A 24,300-nucleotide genomic window follows, 5' to 3' on the forward strand; every position below is an offset into this window, starting at 1 on the left:
ACTGTAGGTGGGGCGCGCTCACCAGCTCAGAGGTAGTGACTGGAAGTTTGTTGCACCATTTGCGAATCCAAGCAGCGGGCTGCAGCAGGAGATACCCTTGTGCCCCGCGAACGCAGAACCGGACGGGCTCATCTTAAGGGGCAGGGCACCAGCGAAGAAGACGCGCCAGACCTCTAGCGCCCAGCGCCGTCTCCCACGGTTGGGAATGCGCCGTGCTGGTCGATGCAGAGCAAGGAGTCTCAGTCTTGGCCCTTTGGTTTACTCTGTGGGTAACAGTCGAGGGGTGGGACCAGCTTGGGGACTTTCTCCGTGGTCTGCACCAGCGGGGCGGGGAGACCGGGGCACGTGCTTGAATGTGGGTGCTTGTGTAACCAGTTCCCCAGCCGCTACCCCTACAGCGCTCTTGCAGGAGGCTCGTCTGAACCCCTTTTCCCGCCCTCCTCAGTTGGCAGGAGCACCTCGAGCCAAGGAAGAGAAGCACTTGACTCTGGAGCGGGCACAGGGGAGTGGGAATTTGGAAAGTTCCCCAACTAGGAACACACGTGACCTCCTCCTGAAAGTAGTTCCGACTGTGGCCCGTGTATCCTTCCACTTCCTTTTGAACCCTCCTAGAGCTCCTCGCCCCGCCCATCCGCAGGGCTGCAGCTTCCTACCGTTCTGTACTTTACGCTCGGGCCCAGTAACCCCGGCCTTGAGCGTGCACTGTCCGGCCGGGGAGCGTGTAACCTGGCCCCGGCAATCCATCCTTCCGGGTTTTCGCAGCGCCACAAAGGGGCGGGGCGAGGTAGTCTCTGGACCGAGCTTGAGCTCGACGCGTTGAACCGACTTGGAGCCCGAGGGGCAGAGATGCTCCCCTCTCCAGGGTGCAATGGAGAGGGCTATGGGATGCGTCCCACTCACGCGGATCCGGTTTTAGTCCACCTAGACAGGTGTCCTTTGGGCCCTGGAAATTCAGGGGCGACGTGTTCAAACTCAACGCGCTCGGCAGGGAGCTTTCATTTTTAGGGCAAATGAGCCGAGTCGCCGGCAAGCGAGACGTGGGGCGGTAAAAGGCAGCCGGATGAGGTGATACACGCTGGAGACACAATAGGAGGTTGTTCTTTGTGCTTAAGACTGACACCTTGAGGACATGGTGGGGGAGGGGGAGAGAAGGGGGAGGGTGTGTAAGTAAAGGCAGCTACAGTTAAATCCCTGCAAACGAATGTGATCCGACGGCGATGCAAAAGGAAAGAGTGAGAATACAGGCCACACCGGGGAAATCAGGGGCGGAGGCAGGGGGAGGGGCTTCCTCGCTGCAGGGACCGTCCCTGCATTTCCCTATACACTGACCCGCGCGGTCACCTGGTCCTTTCCACCTGTGCACAGGTTACCTCAGACTAGTTAGTGACACTGCTCAACGCACGCGTCTCAGCTTTCATCATCGATACCCCACCCCCATCCCGCAACAGCCAACCCTGCCTCCGGCTTGGTTCCTGAGACTCAGCTCGTCACCCGCGCCCCGCGTTGCTGCAAAAGCAGTCGCGGCAAGTGCCGCTACAGGCGGGCGCCTCGGAACCAGCCCGAGCGAACCCCCGGCAGTCACATTGGGCATGCTCAGCAGCGCCTGCAGGTTAGGGGCTCTCCGCTCGCACCGCGAACTGCCGCTCTCGCCCCCTTCTACCGCCCCTGCCCTCCCCTCCCCTTCCCCGGCGCGGTCCCGTCCGCCTCTCGTATACCTCCCGCCTCCCCCTCGGGCTCCCGAGGCACCCGGGCTCCCGGCGCGGCGGCGGAGGGGGCGGGCAGGCCGGCGGACGGTGATGTGGCGGGACTCTTTGTGCACTGCGGCAGGATACGCGTTGGGGGAGCCGGGACGCGGCGGGCTCAGTTCTCTCCTCTCGGAAGCTGCAGCCATGATGGAAGTTTGAGAGTTGAGCCGCTGTGAGGCGAGGCCGGGCTCAGGCGAGGGAGATGAGAGACGGCGGCGGCCGCGGCCCCGAGCCCCTCTCAGCGCCAGTGAGCAGCCGCGGGGGCAGCGCCCTCGGGGAGCCGGCCGGCCTGCGGCGGCGGCAGCGGCGGCGTTTTTCGCCTCCCCTTCGTCTTTTCTAACCGTGCAGCCTCTTCCCCGGCTTCTCCTGAAAGGGAAGGTGGAAGCCGTGGGCTCGGGCGGGAGCCGGCTGAGGCGCGGCGGCGGCACCTCCCGCTCCTGGAGCGGGGGGGAAAAGCGGCGGCGGCGGCGGCTGCAGGGGCTGCAGCTCCAGGGAGGGGATCGGAGTCGCCTGTCACCATTTCCAGGGCTGGGAACGCCGGAGAGTTGGTCTCTCCCCTTCTACTGCCTCCAACACGGCGGCGGCGGCGGCGGCACATTCAGGGACCCGGGCCGGTTTTAAACCTCCCCTCCGCCGCCGCCGCACCCCCCCCGGCCCGGGCTCCGGAGGCCGCCGGAGGAGGCAGCCGTTCCGAGGATTATTCGTCTTCTCCCCATTCCGCTGCCGCCGCTGCCAGGCCTCTGGCTACTGAGGAGAAGCAGGCCCCGTCGCTGCAACCATCCAGCAGCCGCCGCAGCAGCCATTACCCGGCTGCGGTCCAGAGCCAAGCGGCAGCAGAGCGAGGGGCATCAGCTACCGCCAAGTCCAGAGCCATTTCCATCCTGCAGAAGAAGCCCCGCCACCAGCAGCTTCTGCCATCTCTCTCCTCCTTTTTCTTCAGCCACAGGCTCCCAGACATGACAGCCATCATCAAAGAGATCGTTAGCAGAAACAAAAGGAGATATCAAGAGGATGGATTCGACTTAGACTTGACCTGTATCCATTTCTGCGGCTGCTCCTCTTTGCCTTTCTGTCCACTCTTATCTTCTAACGTGGGAGTAGACGGATACGAAAATGTTCCGTAGTTTGGGTGACTATAACATTTAACCCTGGTCAGATTTCTAGGTCATTTATTTTGTGTTTGTTTTCACTGTATTTAACCTAGGGTGTGTTCGGCTAGACGGAACTCTTGCCTGGTTGCAAGTGTCAAGGCACCGATTGGTTTCTTAGTCTTTCCCTGTGGTCTCTTCCTAGGGCTATTGTCCGTTAATACAGAATACAGTACACTGTTAGTGGATTAGTGCGCTCAGTAATTCGGTGTACTAAAAGAACAAAAAAGTAGACGCTTTGAGATTGAGAATATTTCAATTAAATTTTGGCTTAGGCCCTATATCAAGAGTATAGATCAGATTAAAATGAAAATTAGTGTTGCACGTACGCATATTGCATCAGAATCTTGCAGTGATTGTTTTTAGTTTCCTAGGTTGCATTGATAGATTCTTTTAAAATGTGAGTTGTGGTCTGATTTGCGTAACTTTAGAAGCAGAATAGAAGCAGGATCATTTTCAGCATGTATGATTCGCCTTTGAGGGCAAAACTAGGTTTGTATGTTTAAAGTAAGTTAATTATAACTTTGAACTCCATTTAGAAGTTTGTAGTTTGAAATTAGTAGTGCCATAATATACCTTATAAGGCACTCTTATTAGATCTTCGTTGTGTTTGCTTTTTCTCTCCCGGTGGGGTGATTTATATAGGATAGGGCACGACATATGCAGTTCTGTAGCGTTTTATGTTCAGTGCTCTTGTCATACTTAATAGAATAGAGATTGAGTAGTTTTTGGTCCCAGATGATAAAGTCGTGCAGGTTCCTGGGTATTATGTGTAGCACTTGATGATTGTAGAGATGAAACTTCAGTTCTCACATGAAATTTAAGTGTTATTGTTGACACCAGAATTGCTACTCATCGTTTTTAGGTTTCAGGTTCTCTGACACCTCCTGGGTATCCGTTAATTTTACTCTGACTTGTAGAACGTCAGGTACATTTTACCAGCTAATATCCAGAAAGGCTGGCAAGAGTGGATTGCTCCAGCTTCAGATTGTAGGTATGTTAGCTTTTTTCATAGTGTATTAAGTTTTCTGAGTCATCTTTTAAACCCAAGAATTTTAATGGTGTGTAGTTTTGGTTGTCTAAAAGTTAGTGGTTATCGAAAAGCATTAATTTTTGCATTTTCAGGTACAACAAACTGGTTTTGCTCAAGAATGGGAATAGAGTCCTCCTTTTTTGCAGAATGGAAAGTATTGACAGGAATTGAGAGCTGTTGGTAGGCCAGTGTATCAGGTGTGTGAAAACAGAATTAAATTATTGGTCTGAGGTGACTGAAGCATTTAAGCTCTATCAAGGACTCTGTTAAGACCAAGAATTTGGTGATGTGAATTATGGCAGTGGACAATATTTAGTTAAAATTACGTAATTGCTTAAGTGTTAATAGGGTATTCTTAATAAAAATAATTTCTCAGAAAATATTAGTAAACATTTTGTTTAAAGGTAGAATGACAGTCAAGTATATGTTCCACTGAAAATTATGGGGAATATATTTTTTTAAGAAAATATTTTCTATCTGAAAGTTTTATTCCTTTGAATTATGTTAACTGCATACAAATGTGCACAGCGAATTTTGTCCAATATTTTTGTTTTGCTATGAAGATAAAACTTATTGAAGAGGTAGCTTCACATAACTTAGTTTTCTTTTAAGTTAAAAATAATATTTGAATATTTTGGTGTCTGCGTTAATTGAAAAACATTATTAAGGCTGAACTTGACCCACTCGCCCAGAAGATAATTATGGAAAAATTCTTCTGATTTCTGACTTCAAAAGTGGTCTACTATCCGTATGAATTAATGACAGCCGTCTAGATATTTAGGAACAGATTAATTAAATGTTTAACTTTTTTTAAAAAAGCTGCTATTCAAAGAAGTTACTACAGTGCTGTCTGGTAGACAGATTTCTTTCAGCATCCAAAGTACATTTACCCTATTTTTACTTTCCCCGCTTGATTTTAAAATTATCATCAGGATTATAAGTTCTAAAAATTATTTTACGTGATTCTGATATGTGAGCAGTGAGGTGATTGGCAGTTTCTCCTTTTATTTTACAGTATATGGGCCTCTCCACATGAAATTTATGTGACTTAAAACTTTTCTGTAGAACTGCTTTTAGTTATGGTATGCATAGAAAGCAGTATCAAATATTGCAACAAATGACTAATTCCACTTGATTTCTAGAGTTGTGGTTTTATTAAGCCAAATGTTGATATGAAAAAAGTCAGTAAGGAAAAAGTCAGTGAAGTGTTTGTTTTTGATAATTGCACTTAGAATAATTTTGATATACCAGAGCACTTTGGTTTGCTTGGTTTCACTTTAGTGTTTTCTGTTTATTGGGGGTGGGGGTAGGGCAGAAATTTAAATGGTCATTGATGACTGTCTCTGGCAGGTTGTGAGTACCTATTGAGTATCTATTTCAGCAGCTAGCCTGTAAAAGTTCAATTCCTTTGTGAAAGTAGTGATTGGAGTATTTTTATGTGATAAAGGAAGATTAGTAATGAAGTGATGTCTCAGAGGAAAATTGAGAATGATAATTCAGTTTTAAAATATTTTTGAAAAATTGAATTCTGAAAATTTGTTAGGGTTTTATTCTTAATGTTAGTCTGGAAAGCAGTGCTGAATGTGAGACTATAAAAAATTTAGTGGCTTTACTTGAAGTGTGAGGAAACTTTAGGCTTCTGTTGTATTTTTATTGTGTGGTAGATTTGCATCTTTTCAAATTCCAATCTTCATAGTGAATATTTTTAACTTGTAAAGAGTACAGTGTTGAAGTTAGCTATATCATCTCTTAAGGTAAGTGATCTTTGAAATTAATTTTGAGGTTTTTAAGAAAGATTCTATTCACAATCTTTTTTTACATTGTTTTGTATCTGCTAAGTTGTATTTCTTTTCTGAAAAACATGATTGGACCACCTAATTGTTCTATGATAATTTACAAACTATATTTTCCATAAAGCTTATTCAGGAGTAAAATATATCTGAAAAGAGTAATTTACAGTTTATATTACTCTTAATATAAGGAAAAAGGAATTTTATTGCTGTCCACTGTAAAAGTTTGCACAACAGTATAGTCATCAATGCTGATTTATGTTGCTTATGATATACTAAATAAATACTAAGTGGTTAAAGATAATGAGATATGGTGAGATATAACCACCTTAATTTTAAACTTAGTTTGAGAGAGAGAGTAGAGAAAGATGCATTCGTTTGTATTACCTTTTAAAATTTTATTTTAATTAATGGGAAAGGCAGCTGGTGATTTCTGATTTTTGTATGGAACAGTATTTCTGCTTTCTCATAATAACCACATAACATATATAAACTTCTTAGTGTTATGAAATTGTTTACTTTTTGGAAGTGAAGAAATCTTTAATTCTTATTTTCTTTTTCTTTTTTTGCAGTAGGGCCGGGTAGATGGGTACAGGGATCCGAACCCTTGACCTTGGTGTTGTAACACCACACTCTAACCAACTGAGCTAACTGGCAACCCCCCAGTTTTTATTTTCAGATATTCTCATTTTGAAATATACTCCCATTTGCTATATGTTCATTTGATGATAGCTTAGTACTTCTTAAGAATTTTTAAGCCACTTCTAAAGTAATCACTAAAGTGACTTTTGGTGGAGAAGTATTCATTATGGGAAAATCAGTTCACAACTTTTCAACATTAATTCGCTTTCAGTAAACATTCTATTTTTAAATTTTTAACTCAATAAAATGTGTTTATATTGATATGCTATGTGAATTCGGAGTCTGTAAGGAGAAATTTAGAAGTGTACATGCATATGAAATGTTAGGCCTGTGCCACACTATAAGGATTTAGCTTCCAGAACATATGTTATTAATGTAGCTTAAAAATTTATTTGGTACCATATTTTTTTTTCTGTAGAAATCATAGGGTTAAAAAGACAGTTCTGAAATTTTATTACATAGAACCTATTACTCTTCACCTTCGTTCCCTTTTTCTATTCCCTCTTTTTTTTTTTTTTTTAAGATAAAATTGATTTTCAGCATTGGAGAATTCATTTTGTGGCCCAGATTCATTAAGAAAAAGTGTTAGGATTTGTTCTAAAACGTTAGGACATTTGTATCAACTTGTGAGTTGGGGTCAGTAATGATTTAGTAAATATTCAGTTCTGTTTTACAATGGCTTTCTATCTGATAGCTTTGAAATTAATACAGTTGCTATCAGAGATATCAATAACATTGAAATTAGACTAAACTTTAAGTTGGTAAGAATTTGCTGAGCACACTGATATCCTTAATTCTTTCATATAGTCCCTATTATTGCCACATACATTCTTTGCTAGATGGTTAAAAGTGTTTTGGTCTGAATAATGGTTCTGTTTGTAAGTATTGAATATATGCATTCACTAAAGTAAAATACTTTTATTTGTCAGGAAAGGTGAAATTAATATATTGGATTTTATTATTGACTTTTTCCCTAATTTTCTGAATTTTCTTCATGGTTGCAAAAGAAGATTAGTAATTTCATTCTTTTAAAATAGTTTTCACTAGAATAAAAAAGACGTTTGGCAAATATTAATAGAAGAGTAAACATAATTTAGGGGTGAATTTTTCTTGGATGGGAAATTTTAACTTAGTTCAGTATAGTTAAGATGGACTCTTGGATTTGCAACATTTGACTTTAGGACATGGGTAGACATCTTCTAAGCATTTGGTGTACATACATTTGTTGGCAGTGTTGAGAATACTGAGAGATGGATATTGTAGCTGCACATGCCAGCAAACAATATTACATAGTGGAAAAGAAGACTGTTTATGCATTGTATTTTAAGAAATTATACAGAAAATTATCAGTAGTCATTATTTTAAATATGAACAGTGACTAACTTATTTTTGAATTCTCTGTGTGTATATATGTAAATAAATACAAAGTTATTAAACCTCTATCTTAATATGAATTTTATTCTCTTTAAATAAGAGATTACCTTGGAGGATATTGTTTTATAGTTTTTAAATATGTTAAATCTATTTTAAGTTACATTAAAATATTGAGTATTACTTTTAATTACGCTTTAAGTGTGTACATTGTTTCATTTTAGATTTTAGGGAGGCATTGTGGGCTCTTGGCCTGACTGACTGTGTTGTAATCCTTGCTCTGCCACTTAGTAGCTGGTTGACTTTTAGTAGGTTAGACCTCTGTATTGTTGTGTTCACAGTTGGCCAAGATTCTCAATATAATTTAGGCCCCAGATACGGGAATAAAGAGCTAAAGTATTTTTTCTTCATGTTTTCTTATTAAGTATGGGGAAGGGTGGAATAAACTTGAGATTCCCGAGTAAAGGCTATTAAGTGTGCATAGGGAACTTTTTTTTCCCCTTTGCCTGCACTGGATTCCCAGCTGTATCACAGTACCCTCAGTAGTGAAACACTTGATTTCCAGTGTGGTTTTTTGGCTTGTTTGTTTCATATTGCAGAGTGAATTGTACTCTGTTTAATTATATATGTGACTATCTTTTACGAATTATGTTACATGTTTTGCAAACTAGCTGTAGTTTTTTTTTTTTTGGTCCAAGTCTAGGTTGTAGAATAGAATTGTACATTTTGATATCTGAAACAATTTCTCTCTCCCTCTCCCTGCACCTATTTTTTGCTTTATATCACTACCTAAAACTTACCATTGCTTTAGTATTATTAGAGCCCTTCAGAATAAATGATTTTTATTCTCTAATGTTTATGTAGATTTTCAGGCTGAAGTACGATAAGGTTCTCTCTTCTTTAGTAGTAATTGCAAAAAGTGCATTCTGCTAATTTTATATGTTTAATATTTTTGATCTTTTGAAGAAGGGATTATAAAATACATTTTGATTTGAACCAGGTATTCTTTAAATGAGATACATTCTTAAACTAATTCATAAATATAGTATACATGTTTAAAGCTGCAAACAACTTTTTGCTTTGAAATGTAGGTTTTTTTTCCATTTAAAATTTTATCACTCTCTTGAATTAGTGAGATGACTTTTTGAGTGTTCTTGTTACTCTAAATTGATTGGAGATTAAATGAAATAGTATTAAAAACTTGTTTCCACTTTTAAAATGAAGATGTTATTAAGCTTGATTTTTAGGTGTTTATTTATTTATTTTTGTTTCCTAGAAAAATCTTTATTTTTAAGTCATGTCCATAAACACATTTAAATGGAGAGTTTTATGGGTTGTAGTTTGTCCCCCTTAAAAAAATATGGCTTAAGGTCTTAACCCCCAATCTCTTTCTTGCTTTGTCTCTCTCTCTGTCTCTCTCATATTTTCAGTGTCTCCTTCACAAGTGTCTTAGCCATCAATGTTTATAGGTGTTTATTTTTTTAATGTGTAATTATGGATTATTTTACTGAGTCTGTCAGAAAAAATGGAATGCCTGAGATTTTTTGTTTTATTTTTTTCTTCATAACGTGAAAACAGTGCCAGTCTTAATTCAGCCATGTTGTAAAATTTATGCAACATTTTGACGTAGTCATTTATGAAAGCTATTGAAGAATTGAGGACTTGAGTAAAAAGACATTTTTTTCCTTTTTTAATTAATGTAATAGAATTAGCTAGCATATACTCTGACAGTGTCTTACTTGTTTAGTGTTTTTTGATGAACAAAACCCTTTCTTAATCATTAGTTCATTTGATTTTGCAAAGAAAAAAAGAGGCAACCTAAGGAGCAGATAGAGCAAGCATTACTTTTCTCTTAGTTTAGGAATCGTAGTTCCAATGGAATCAGTAACTTGTTGAAAGCTAATAGAAGATTGAGTCCAAAGAAGGCAGGGATTTGGGGGCACCTGGTGCAGTATTTTTCCTATTTTGTTACATCAATGGCTCTCAAACTTCAGAGCTTATGGGAATAACCTGTAGGGCTTGTTAAAGCACAGCTTGCTTGCTCCACCTCCAGAGTTTCTGATTTAGTAGGTCTGGGTTGGGCCTGAGAATTTGTATTTCTAAGAAGTTCACAGGTGATGCTGATGCTGGTGATCTGGGGAATCACACTTTGAGAACCACTTTATTACATGATCTCCCACCAAGCAAACCCTTAATATGTTATACTCCTTTAGGCTAATAGAATTTATCCATGCTTTATCTCATTTGATCTGTAAACCCTAAATAGCTCAGCATGGAAAATGTTATTCTGATTTTATAGATGAGGCAATAAGTTTAGAAGGGCAGGATGGTGGACTGGAAAGAGCATAGATTTGGAGTTGACTATACCTAAAGTCTAGCTTAAATTCCTGCTCAGCCACTTATCAGTTGTGTGATAAAAGACACACTGCTTAACCTTAGTGAACCCCAGTTTCCACAACTCTAACGTTGGGATAAAAATCGTAAACTTGAAGGGTGGTTTTTTCAAGTTTGTTAGAAGTACACGTTGGATTTTTTCAGAGTATATGTTGCCAACTGAGAATGATCTCCTCCCGTATCATCTGGTACTTTTGGCAATGTCTGGAAACATTTTGGTGTTCACGACTGGGGGAGTCGTGCTCCTGGCATCTAGTGGGTTGAGGCCAGAGATGCAGCTAAACATCCTACAATGCACAGGACCCCTTCACTCCCAAACACTTATCTAGCATAAAATGCCAAAAAGCTGTATAAAGTGTCTGGTACATAATAAGATAAGTATAATATTCGATAAAAGTTAGTACCTTTGTCCTTAGGGTGTGGTATTTAAGGTCAAATTGCTAATAAGTGATCGAGCTAAGCTTAACATTTAGGTTTTCTGACTGCTGCTAGGCCTGTATTCTTTGTAATAAGAACTTTGTCTGCAAAAGGTATTATCCCTAGTAATAGAAAAGGTTTATTTGAGGCGGGCTCGTATTCTTTGACTGATGGTGAAAATGTTGCTTTGAACTTCTGCTAGAAAAGGTTGAAGATATTTTTAATAAACAGTTGTCAGTATAATACTGTATGTGGTATTCAGAAAGATGTTACATACAACTGCTAACAAGATAGATATGCTTTATTACAAGGCAATTTAAAAAAAAAATTTATATTGCCAGTAGTTTTTAAAGTAATCCTTTTTTCCTTTATTTATGTTTTTGAGCTGTTGGGAGTTACTTTGCTCCCAGTATTTTGTTATTGTTTAGTGCATTCTTTTATCTTATACTTTTTAATTCTAAAACTGCTTTTGGTATAGTCAGATATTGTGAAGTTAAACATACTGATGTAAAATAGCAAATTTTTGACAGTTATAGAATCTCGAATTTTTTTAAAGAAAATAGGGCTGACTCTAAGGTTCTGTGTTGCATGTGTTATATTCTCTTCTAGGCCCTAGATTTGCTATGTTAGCCTGTTGAATTAAAGAGCTTTATCTAAATTAAAAATTTGTATTAATGAGAAGTTTTTAGAAAAAATTGGGACGGAGTTTTAGATGAGTCCAGAGATGGGAGATGCCAAGGGAGTAGCTTTAGTGGTGGATTCTAAATTTTTTTGTTTTGTTTTGTTTTTAGGGCAGACGGACATAGTTATGAAAGTGTTCTAGAAATAGATTGTTTGCTATGATTTTTTTCTGTTTGCTTGATTTTACAATTTACTTTGCCTCTCATTTTGCACATGCAGAATAAAGTGTCAAGGCCTTATTTTTAAAATTCTTATGAAATTTATGTTTTGAGTGAGTGGTATGATTTTTTCAAATTACAGGGGATATTTAAGGTATATTGATAAATATTTTCAAACCAGGAAGTGTTTATTTCAGTATATAAATAAAAAACTACATTTGTTTACTATACTTAAGAATTCTTTTTCTTAAAACATGACTAATTGAGAATTTTAAAAAATTACCCATTGTCCTACTTCTCTAAAACTTTGTTTTCATATTAGCTTCCAATTTTGTTCATATACATATATGTAAAAATCTAATTTATGGTGAACTTAAAGGGTGTTTTTTTTTTTTAACAACTTTCATAGCATTTTATAATTTCCTTAATTATTTTAAATGGTGAATTTATCAGAAATATTGAATTATTTTCTTGTAATTATACTTAAGCTTCTTCCATTTTTCACTAATTTTTTTTCCTCTTATTTTCTGATCGTTGTTTTTTTTTTTTTAAATGAGGGGATTTAAGATGACCTAAGCATTACGGAATATTTTCTTGATTTTGATTCACAAAATCATAATCTGTTACACAAAAAATAGTTGTGGTGGTGTGGCCTTAAAGCTTTTTCTCCCTGAATTACTTTCAGGAAATCTATTCCATATTTAGTACTTAAAGAATAAATTATTTAAGTGAGTCAAAATAAGATTTATCTAAATACTTCTGATCTCTCAATTTTCTTTAAGTATTGTAGGAATATTGTATTGTATTGAAATTAAAGTAGATATGAAAGTAATTTGCATAAACTATCACATTATTTTTATACCAAAGTGGTTATAACTATGTTGCTTTCCTGTGTTATAATCAGAAAAGATATTGGCTTGGTGATATTATTATTTCCTGAAGCATGTTTTGAATGATATGGTTTATATTTGCATAGTAGCCTAAGTAATTGATGTGATATTAATTGATCAAGGTTTGCTGTGCATTTTCATTTATAATCAATGCACTAGCTTTTGTGGTCAAAAAAATTGCATTTGTTAGTTTTATCAGATCTTATTTTTATTCTATTTATTTTTTCTATGGCTTGCCAGTATCGGGATCTGAACCCATGATTTTGGTGTTATGAGATTGCGCTCTAACCAACTAAGCTAACTGGCCAGCTCAGATTTAATTTTAAATATCAGATACTAAAACAGGGAAATAACTGTATTCTCTAAATGATAATTCTTTGTCAACAAAGTGTATTTATTAATTTATATAGTTAAAACAAAAAGTATTTAAAATATTGAGGTACAAACAAATTCTTCTCTTTTTAAAAACATTACTTGTTAGAGTTACATTTTTCCTAATTAGATAAAATTGATTCAACTCTTAAGGAAATTTTTATCTAGGTGTGGCGTATACGTTCTTGGATGCTAATGAAAATGTAGTGATGGCAAAAATATTTTGTTTGTGAGCATATGCATGTATGTTTTTTGACAACTCAAGAAGCAATCTAACATGTGAATAGCTTTCATGGACTAGTTGTAGGAAATTGATAGAAAATAAATAACCTAGTACACTGGAAGTATGTTACGGTTTTGTATAGCTAGACTGTGGTCAAGATTATGTATAATACTGTAAAATATGCTATAGTGCTGGTTATTAAGGCTATTTGGATTCTTTTTAATTTTTGAAAAGGTCACACAGATTGTGATTATTGTGTAGTTTCCAAGAGCAAAGGCCTACCATCTGTTCCTCAAATGGAGGAAAAAGTTAAGGTAATTTAGTGATATAAGTGGTTTTGACACCTTTGTTTTTGGGATCATCTATTAGTTGTAATTTTTTAAGACTAATACCAAATTTTAAGCTTTTGCAAAAATGAAACTTAACAGTTACGCTAGTGTTTATATCTTTTTACTAAAACATAAGATACTGGTTGAGAACTAAATTATGTAATGAAAGCCTGGATCATTTGCTTTTATTAGATTGCTTAGATGTTTTAGTGGAAGCGTCATGTTTTAACTTGAGATAAGTACAAGATTTTGAGATTTTTAAACTGTTGTTTTCCTAACAAGTTGAGATATATAGGAAATCATTACTGCAGAACTCAAGCGGAGAACTGATTTATTAAGAATTCCTTGAAGATTTGCTTTAAATATTTTTTAGGTTCTTTCTTCTCCTACAATTTAATTCTTGTCTGTATGCAGATGAGCTCCTCATTTAAAATTTTGTTATTGCATTTTGAGCTACGTTATAGAACTTTTTACCCTCGAGAACTTGGTCTTACTAAGTTTTATGGAAATCTTTAAAATTGCATACTTGGCTTAATAGAATTCATTAACTTTAATCTACTTTTATTTATTATTGACATTGTTTTTCTTTTCTTGGTAAGTTTGTTATGCCAAGTGATTAACATGATCAGAAATGATATTTAAGTTTAGATAAGATTTTGAATTTACATTCTCAGATGCAACTTTGTGTCCGGGTCTATATTTTTTGTAAAAGGAACATCTTGGCCAATTTTTAGACATGTCTGTGAGGAAAGTAGGTTGTTTTATTAGCATGAGTTTATAGACTTTGATCAGGACTGCACTGTAGGCCAGAAAAAGAATGATACTCTTTTGGATTTTTTTTTGGATAGACAGATAATGTATACATATATCATATCTCTTACATTATTAAGTGAGGCACATATGTAGGTGAGACTTAATCCAAATACTTAAAGTTTAAAAGTCATACCTATGCTGTTTACTTAATGGTGTTTAAAGGGCGTGAGATGTTGAGTTCCTCTTCCTTGTTTTTATTCCTATCCCTCCCATGAAGCTATTGGTATTTTTGTCTTTCTGTGCATTAAATTTTATATGTTTTAAAACTTTATTTATTGGTTGAAAAAGTTAACTTTCCTATTAGCTTTTTCTTTTAAGTTTCAACTTAACTATTTTTAAAGCTTTTTTGTATGTTTTTTAAATATGAAGGTTCTGCAAATAATTATGATCAGAAATTGTGCTGTTTCTCCCAATTGCAATAACTATATTCATATTAAAATGTTTTCCCTTCAGTAACAAGCATTTATAATTAACTTACTAAAATTAAAGGTGTTATCTATTTCAAACCAATCGATATAGAGTTACTCTTACTCATATCTATCTGTATATTTTTAAATTGCTTATTATTAAATTTTAAAATCTGAATTTTGCCTAATGTTTTAGAATTTGTAATTTCAGATTTTTTTTTGGATAATTCACTACTCAAGCAATTATAAAGTTGTTATAATGATTAAAGTACCTTCAATAGGAATAAGAATCATTTTACAATATTAGAACATGGCAATTATAAAATCAATAATGTGATTCTTACTAATATAATAATGAATGACAATATGTGTTACTTCATATTTGAAAGTTCACATATATATTTCTAGTTTATATTGTTTTTCTCCAGAGTAAAATACTGCACTTAGGCAAAGCTATTTTTGCCAATTGGAAAAGAAGTAAATCATTTCCAAACAATTTCCTGACTTGCAGTATAGAATAAAGAGACTGGATTTTATTATATTAAAGCCAAATATAAAATGAAGCAGTCTAGCACACATTTGTTTGGAGCTCTTTTTAAAGTGGTTTCAAATTAACAGGGCTTTCTTTGAAAGGTAAATTTCGATTGCTAGAAGCAAATATAAAATATATTAATTTTGCAGTTTGGGCTTAATAGGGAAAAGAAAACCCACTTGCTGGAAGACACATTTGTATTAGAATTTTGTTTCCTAGTACCTTGTGTCTAGTAGATTTTGAATATTGGTAAGTTAGTTCATGGTTACATCTGCAAAATCAGTACAGATGGAAATTTGGGTATCGTTTATTTCCTCAGACTGCGGCTGATATTGAATGGATTGGTAGTAAATATTATTAGGTTGCTACCCTCAGACTATAGTACTGATTCTTCCTTGGCATCTTCTGTACCTTACCTGTTTGAGAATCTTTTTGGTATAAAAATTAGTGGCCATATGCCTTTTTATGTCTTTTTGCATGATTCTGGAGTAGCCAAAATCTAGTGTTGTAGGGTAATCACTTCTGGTAAAAAGAAAATGATTAAAGCTTTTATAAGCAGAATAATATCATAATACTAACTTACAAATGAACATTGACTGTAGAGATGACAGCATTAAGGATATTGTCGTATGAACTTCATGGTAATGCTAGGTCAACAATATAATTTTAACTTTTATAATCTTTCATATGCTTTATTATGATTTTACTGTGGAAAATTAAGAGTTAGCATTTGGCTTAGTTCAAGTATATCTGTTGACAAGTATGTCTAATGCATATTGTTGAAGTGATAATCTTTTGAAAGCTGTTATGTAAGTTATATACGTATTTTACTTGATTTGTCATTAGTGGTCAATCCTAGATGTTTTTTAGTGAGAGCAGAACTGTAGGGGTGTGTGTGTGTGTGTGTGTGTGTGTGTGTGTGTGTGTGTGTGTGTGTGTGTGTGTGTGTGTGTGTGTGTGTGTGTGTGTGTGTGTGTGTGTGTGTGTGTGTGTGTGTGTGTGTGTGTGTGTGTGTGTGTGTGTGTGTGTGTGTGTGTGTGTGTGTGTGTGTGTGTGTGTGTGTGTGTGTGTGTGTGTGTGTGTGTGTGTGTTAATAGCCTCAGAGTTCTGAAACAGGAAACCAGTCTTATCGTATTCATCCAGAGACCTAGGAAGAAGGTAATTGTTTGGTATACTCGTTAAAACCAGTTAGTTGGGCAACTTAAATATTTAGAGGTTCACAGATGTAGTCTGGAGCAGTTGTCAGTACATTATTTCATAACTAACAACTGCTATGAAGAAAAAATGATTAGATTAGTTGAGAGGACTAATAAGCCCTCCGCTCCACCAAGTAAATTATACTTTGGATGTTAAGAGTATTGCTAATATTATCAGTGGCTTGATAAGATGTTTTTCTAAGGTTTTAATTTGCTTAAATGTAAATAATTGAAGTTCAGAGTACCATGATTGTGCCTTTAAAATTAATTTTTTTAGCTGAATATGATTTTAATGTATCTGGCTTGAATTGCTTTAAAAATGATTGTTAAATTAAGGAGTTCAGTTGTAATAAAAGTTAATTCTGGTTCAGATGTTTATCTCTGGAAATTATCTTCCTGTTTGTTAATGTATATATGCACATTATTACATGGTTGTAATCAGTATTTTTGTACTGCTTTTTGATCTGATTTTTCACAGATGTAATTTTTATCTGTCAATGGGTCCTTATTTTTATAGGTAATACTTGTATTTCATCAGGCTAGGCTAAACACCCTGTTTTGCTTATAGTACTGTGTTAGGGTTAGTTCCACTTTTTTTTTTTTTTTTTTTTTTGGCAGCTAGTTGTAAAGGGACCACTTTTTTTTCTTTTAGAAACAGCACTTTTATGAGTATCTTTGTATAGCTTCCTTTTCTCTTTTTCTTGATTTATTTTCTGATGTACAAGGGTACATCAAAAAGTTCATAGAAAAGTGGAATTAAAAGATACTTTGAATCTTTCCATGAACTTTTTGACATACCCTCATATATTGCTAGAGTGGGATTGATGAATTAAAGGATATAACAGTTTTATAATTCTTTGCTAGAGGTTGCAAATTTGCTAAATGAACCAATTTATGGTATTGTTACTAAGTAGAATTACTAGCAATTCTTGATGTTACCTTTGAAAAGTGTGATGTTTCCATTTAGAAAGTGAGATCTATCTAAACTTCTATTTTATTGCAAAAGTAATAAGCAAATCTTTTAGCCATGACAAGTTCATATAATATAAAAACGTGAAAGAAAGATGTGAGGTTGGGATTGTTTGGAGAAGTAGAAAAACCTCAGTAGAGTTCATAGATTATTTGGCAGTCACTTTTTCTTTCTGATTTGGCACTGCTAGCAGATAACTAAAAAGTGTTAAAAGGAACCTGAAGTTTATATCGAAGTGAATTTAAATTGATTAATAATACCAGAATTCCTTCTTTTACGTTTGTTTATAAAAGCACCATATTGAGTTGCATTGTAATGAGACTTTTAGACTAAGTTTAAATAACAGAATATTTTAAACTTATGCAACCTCTAATAATAATAACCTCTTATTTGCAGTTATAGAGCCCTTTGCAGTTTTATAGATTTAAAGATATTTTCAGATATCTCATTTGGTCATTGAAACAATCTGTGAAGAAGTTATAGCAAGTGGTATTATCATATTTACAGAAGAACAAAATAAAGATATTTGAGGCCCAGAGATTGTGTGACTTACCTGAAGCCATAGGCTTTAAGTTGCAGAGCTGGGAATGGAACCTTGGTCTTCTGTATTAAATGACAGTATTCATTAAATGCTTAGCACAGGGCCTGGCGTCTAGTAAATATTGAAATGTTCCTGCATTATTTCTGGCTATTCCTTCTTTATTCTAAAACCCCATTTTTTAAAGCATTCTTCCTCTTAACATTTTTGTAGTTCAGACTTGTGTACTTATGTACCCTTTTCCTTTAGAAGATAAGATTTTAGGCTGCATTAATTTGGTTTGTGTAAGAGTGATTATATGCTTTGTATATTAGGACAAATTGTACTTAAATAATGAATAATTAGCACTTTATCAACGGGGAAATTCAAGGAACTGCTACTTCTGCTTTCCTCTCAATAGGAATTTTCAATTTAGAAACCAGAGCCCATCATCAACATTCAACATACTTAATAGGGAAAATGAAATCTAGAAGGAAATATAAAATCTTTCATTAAATGAGAAAGCCATAGAAGTCCGTGAGAGTGATATTTAAAGCATAATTTGATTAGAAAGATTGATAATATAGATTAACTGGCATACTTGGAAAGTATTTGTTTTCAATTTGTTAAAATTTTGTTGAAAGAAATGTAAACCTGATGTAGCTTATTAATAATGGTTAAATTTCTTTTCCCCCTCACATAAGCTTTAACTGTCTGTTGGTTGAAAGCACTGCCAGAAAGCAGGGGAAAAGCTCCAGAAGAAGCTCCAGCTTTCCATTCCTGTCATCTTCTCCTTCTGGTCTGACTATTCATTCCTTCACTCCTGCCTGCCGTTTAGCTCAGTGTTCCTTTTGTGAGTCAGGCAACTTCAGATTTACCTTTAATGCCTTTTGTTCATTTCCTCTCTAAATCTATATGTTACTTTGTATTTTGCCATTCATGCTCCGGCTATATGGTACACATTCTTATTTTTACTGCAGTTTTTAGTTAACTATAATTTAAAAACCTGTGATCTGTGTAAATAATTATGGCAGGAAAAAAAGTAGTTACTGGTTTGTATAGTAATACTGCATTTTATTTCATAAGTTGTTTAATTTATAATATACCTGTATGTTATACTGAGAACTACAAAGAAACTTTTTGATAACTGGTTTCCTTTAGTAACCATCATATTTAAAATAAGACTCAGTATACATGTCAGGAACACATTCTTATAAAATAAGGCTTAGGGAGGGAGGTTTTGGTGATGGGGAGCAATAATCAGCCACAATGTATATCGACAAAATAAAATAAAAAAAAAAAATAAAAATAAAAAATAAAATAAAATAAAATAAAATAAGGCTTAGGTAGCTATTTTTGGTGATTATACCCTATTTGAAAATTGTAGTTAGATTTCTATCATAAACCCCATTAATGTAGGTGCAAATACAAATCTGAGATAAGGCAGACACTTTATTTGGATCTCAACTTAGAAGTTGTTTATTTTGTTAATTAGATGAAACTTGGAATGTATTTCTAGTGTTTTGTTAGGATTGGATGCCTAGAACAGCCAATAAAAATTTACTTAGCTGATAAAATAGCCCAATTATTTTATAATAGTTAGGTTAGTTATATTACGGATTAAATTGACTTCTGTGAACAGGCTTTAGAATTTAATTACCTTTTTTTTTTTTTTTTTGAGGACAGTATTCTTTGGTGAGAAGGGATTATTGTAGTACTTAAATCAAGGCGGTCCAAACATGATATATACAATTACCAAAACTCATCATACTAATCATTTAAAATCTGTATATTTTGTTGTATATAAACTGTACCTCAATTAAAACAAAATAAATAAAATATATTTGCACAAAGGTGAGGGGATAAGAAGACTGACTGTTCACTGTATCTCAGATCTCTTGTAGCTGTGGTGGATATCCAATCTAGGCAAGATGAAAGTACCATGTATGCATTTCTTCTCTTTCTCTCTTTATTGCATGTATTAGAGTCACTGATACTATTAGAAAAGGAGGATTTTTTTTTTTTTTTTTTTTTTGGAATAGTGTTTTATGTAATATACTTAAGCACATTGATATAGTAAAGATTTCAAAGAGTTAGTTTCTGTTTGGCTTTAATATTCTTTAGAAAGATTAGGTTATGCCACAAATCATTGTCATTAAAAAAGCAAAAACCAAAAAAAGCAAAGAGTTATGGTGGGCTCTGATGGGACAAGGCTGTACCATTTGTTCAGTTGATGGACAACTGTCACTATGCATTGTTTATATGTTAAGTCACTAAATCCTCATAACAACCCTATATGATAAGTACCTTTATTAACTTCGTTTTATTTAGGAAACAGGCATGGAGAGAGTATGTGACTTCCCCAAGGTTACACAGTAAGTGAAGTTGGAGTTCAAGTCCAGGCAACTTGGCCCTAGTGCATATGTTTTCAACCATTTGGCAGCACTGTGTACAAGTAGATTTCTAGATGCCAGAAATATTCAGCTTCCGTTAGTGACCTAGTTAGTATAATTATGTTCAATACTTATAGGTCATGAGATGAAAATTTCATATTAAACACTTTACTTTTTATTCAGAAGAATATCCAGTAAGGGTAGGTTAGTGCTGTTTTGTATTAGAAATCTTTTATTTATATTCTCATATTTATATATTATATATATATTTATATTTATACAGACAGTTGGCCCTCCTTATCTGTGGGTTCCGCAGCTGTGGATTCAACCAACCATGGATCAAAAGTGTTTGTTAAAAAAATAAAATTAAAAAAAAAAGGTTACATTTGTACTGAGCATGCACAAACATTCTTTTCTTGACATTATTCCCTAAATAATACAGTATAGTTACATATCATTTATATTGTATTAGTTATTATGAGTAATCTAGAGATGATTTAAAATATATGGGAGGATGTGGGTAGCTTATAGGCAAATACTACATCATTTATACAAGGGACTTGAACATTGTGGATTTTGGTATCTGTGGGGGGGTCCTGGAACCAGTCCCACACAGATCCCAAGGGACGACTGTGTGTGTGTATTTGTTTTTCAGCTTTTGTGTCATTTAAATCATTTATACAATAAATTATGTCATAAGAATTGTATGTACAAGCAAAAGTGTTGTATGTTAGAAAGATTTTGTTTATTATTATTTGCCTCAAGATTCAGTACTTATTTTTAGGTAGTTGCTGACATCAGTTTTGGAAATGCTGGTAGATTTTTGTATTGTCTTTTAGAAATTTTTCAGTTGTAACGTTTGATTAGTAAATCACTTTTATTTGAACCTGCTTCCTTTGAAAATTTTTTATTTTTATTTTTGATTTGGAAACATAAAAATCTTAATCTTCTCTTCTGAGGCAGTATGGTATAAAAAGCTTGGGCTTCGGAGTTACGTTATAACTTGGGTTTGAATCATAACTTACTACTCATCGACTTTGGGACTTTGGGCAAATTACCCAGCCTTTTTGACCCTCAATTTCTTCATCTATGAAATGGTAATGTTACTTTATAGTATCATTAAGATTAAATGAAAATGTGTGTGGCATACATACTGTTTTTCTCATGGTACTCAACAGATACTAACTGTCTACATCTTTCTAACTTATCGTGGATGCCAAAGTCTTCAGTAATTTGAGTAAAATCTCAAATTATATGAATAAGGAAAGTGAAAATCTGAGGAAATTGAAACCTTAAAAATATTGAATTCATATACTGTTTAAAGTAAGAAACAGGGATATGAACAAGATAGTTGGTATGCCAGGGGCTCCTATGTTGATTTTGACCTTTGATTCCTTATCTGTCTGAGTTTTTGGGGGCGGGGGGCAGGTGGCTGGTAAGGAGATCTGAACCCTTGATCTTGGTGTTAACATCACCAATTGAGCTAACGAGCCAGCCCCTTATCTCCTTGATTAAATCAAACTCCCTGCCATAGCATCCTTAAAATCGGACCTAATCATCTGTCAGTCCCACCTTCTCCATATGGCTTTGTGTGTGAGCTGCACGGACTGCTTGCTTTTTCTTGAATATTTTATGTGTTAGTATCTCTACTTTAGCCTCTGCTTGGAAACATACTAACTGTTCTTGTTTCTTCCTCTGTCTGCTGATGTCTGACTTATCTCTTAAGGATTATCTAACATAGTACCTACTTGGTAAAGTTTTATCTGTGCCCCCACAGAATTAGTCTCTTCCTCTTTAGCTTTTTAAATATCTTGGTCTTTTATGTAATTGAGGGCTTTGGCACCATTGTAGGTTTCTGTGTCTGTCTTCCCTGAAACTCTTTAGGGTAGTAATCCTTGCTTATTTAGCCTTATCTTTTCAGTGCCACTTGTACAAAATGTTCAATATGTGAGTAATCACATGGATTGAAGGAGGGGGCCAGCTGAGTTTACTTTAATGAATATTTAACATCCATTTATGTATATTTACAGACACACAGTTTTCTTAAGTAAGTTAACCAGATCCTTTGCAACTTTATTTGCTGCTGTGGTTTGAATGTTTCCTCCAAAACTCATGTTGAAATTTAATTTCCATTGGGATAGTATAAGAGGTGGAACCTTTAAGAGGTGATTAGGTCAGATTAATGCTGGTATTGTGAGAGTAAGTTTGGCCCTCCTTTTGTCTGTCACGTGCTTCCTTGCCTTCCTTCATAGGGTAACACAGCATGAAGGCTAGCACCATGCTTTTGGACTTCCCAGCCTCTAGAACCATGAGCCAAATAAATTTCTCTTCATTTTGAATTACCCACTCTGTAGTATTCTGTTATAGCAACACAGAATGGACTAAGAAAATTGGTACTGAGAGTGGTGTTGTTGCTATAATAGATACCTAAAAATGTGGAACTGGATAATGGGAGAAGTTGGAAGAATTTGGGGGAATAGGCTAGAAAAAGTTTGTATTGCCATTAATGGAGCATTAAGAGTAATTCTGGTGAAGGCTCAGAAGAAGAGAGCTGCAGGGAAAATCTGGAGCTTATTAGAGATTAAGTGTTCATGATCAGAATGTTGGTAGAAATACGGACAGTAGAGGTCATTCTGATAAGGTCTCAGATGGAAATGAGGAATAGGGTATTGGAAACTGGAGTAAAATTTATCCTTGTTAAACAGTTCATGTCCTAGGACTTTATGGAATACAGAATTTAAGAGTGATGATCTAGGATATCTCTTGGAAGACATATGTAAGCAGCAAAGCATTTAGGCTCCTGTGTGGCCACTCTGTCTTTAATCACATATAGTGAGATGCAAGAAGAAAGAAATAACTTAAAGATGGAATTTAAAATTAAAAGGGAAGCAGAATGGAAAGATTTGGGAAATTTGCAGCCTGGCCACGTAAAAAGTGAAAAGGCTAAATGTTTAGGAGAGTAAACCAAGGGTATAGCCAAGCAACTGTTTATCAAAGATATTAGTATGGATAAAAGGGAGCAAGGGACAGTTCATCAAAACAGTAGAAGAAAGACCCTAAGGCATTTCAGAGATCTTCCATGCTGCCCCTCCCATCATAGGCCAGGGCTCTAGGAAGCAGAATGATTTTCAGGAATGAGCCTGGGGTGCCATCCCCATGCTCAGTGCTCAGGGCCACCTTGGGCTTCTGCTTCCTGCATTCCAGTACAGCACCCCTTGGCCACCCCAACCGTGGCTCATGCAGGCCCAGGTATAGCTTAGGTCACCACTCTGAGGGCGCAAGCTATAAGCCTTGGTGGCGTCCACATGGTGCTAATTCTGCAGGCTCACAGGCTCTAAGAGCTGTGGGGGCATGGCTACCTCCACCTAGATTTCAAAGGTTGTCATGGATAACCTGAGGGCCCAGGCAGGGACTTGTTGCAGGGGTGGAGCCACCACAAAGAGCCACTTTTAGGGCAGTGCTGAGTGGAAATGTGTGGTTGGAGCCACCACAGAGAGTCCTCACTAGGGCAATGCCTAGTGAAGACATGGGAGCAGGGAAACCACAGAGAACCCAGAATAAAGAGCTACCATCATGCATTGCCAGTCTGGGAGAACTGCAGGCATGAGACTCAAACCACTGAGTTTGTGGGCTGAGCCCAGCAAGGTTGTAGGTGTGGGGCTGCCTGAGGCATTGGAGTCTGACACCTGCCCCAGTGTATCCAGGAAGTGGGACATGGAGTCAAGGAAGATTATTCTGGAGGCTTGAGATTTAATGTTGTTCACCCTGTTGGGTTTTGGACTTGAGATCAGTTACCCCTTTTTTCTTGTCTATTTCTCTTTTGCAATGGGAATGTCTATCCTATGCCTGCCCCAGGCATAGTGTAGGAGAAGTAGATAACTTGCTTTGATTTCATAGGCTTATACCTGGAGGGAATTTGCCTTGGGGTGAATGCTGCCTTGAGTCTCGTTCATATCTGATTTAGAAGATACTCTAGATTTTGGGCTTTTGAGATGATGCTGGAAAGAATTAAGACTTTTAGGGCTATTAGGATGGAATAAATGTATTTTGTATGTGAGAAGGACATCAGTTTTGTGGGGGCCAGGGCAGAATGCTGTTGTTTGAATGTTATTCCACTTAAAACACAGGTGGAAATTTAATTATTATTGTGACGGTACTAAGAGGTGAGACTTTTATGAGGTGATCAGGTCATGAGGGCTTTGCCCTCATTAATGGATTAATGCTGTTATTGTAGACCCTTATTTCTCTCTGTCTCGTGCTCTCATCCTCTCTCACCATG

At 36.4% G+C, this 24,300-nt stretch overlaps 2 protein-coding genes across 2 annotated transcripts in view; one reads left to right on the plus strand and one right to left on the minus strand.

The window, feature by feature from the left end:
• Positions 1–239: 239 nt before the first annotated feature.
• On the minus strand, positions 240–744 carry KLLN (killin, p53 regulated DNA replication inhibitor). Its single transcript, XM_063101575.1, is given in 3 exon segments — positions 240–388; positions 391–453; positions 456–744. Coding segments are annotated over 3 exon segments (501 nt in total).
• A 3,075-nt stretch (positions 745–3,819) lies between these two features.
• PTEN (phosphatase and tensin homolog) overlaps positions 3,820–24,300 on the plus strand; it is an 88,142-nt gene continuing 67,661 nt past the window's right edge. Inside the window, exon 1 of the mRNA XM_063102686.1 lies at positions 3,820–3,887. The gene's annotated coding sequence lies outside the window, so the exon portion shown is untranslated. The remainder of the gene's footprint in view (positions 3,888–24,300) is intronic.

This window comes from Cynocephalus volans, chromosome 7 (assembly GCF_027409185.1).
Source record: "Cynocephalus volans isolate mCynVol1 chromosome 7, mCynVol1.pri, whole genome shotgun sequence".
Classification (NCBI taxonomy): Eukaryota; Metazoa; Chordata; class Mammalia; order Dermoptera; family Cynocephalidae; genus Cynocephalus; species Cynocephalus volans.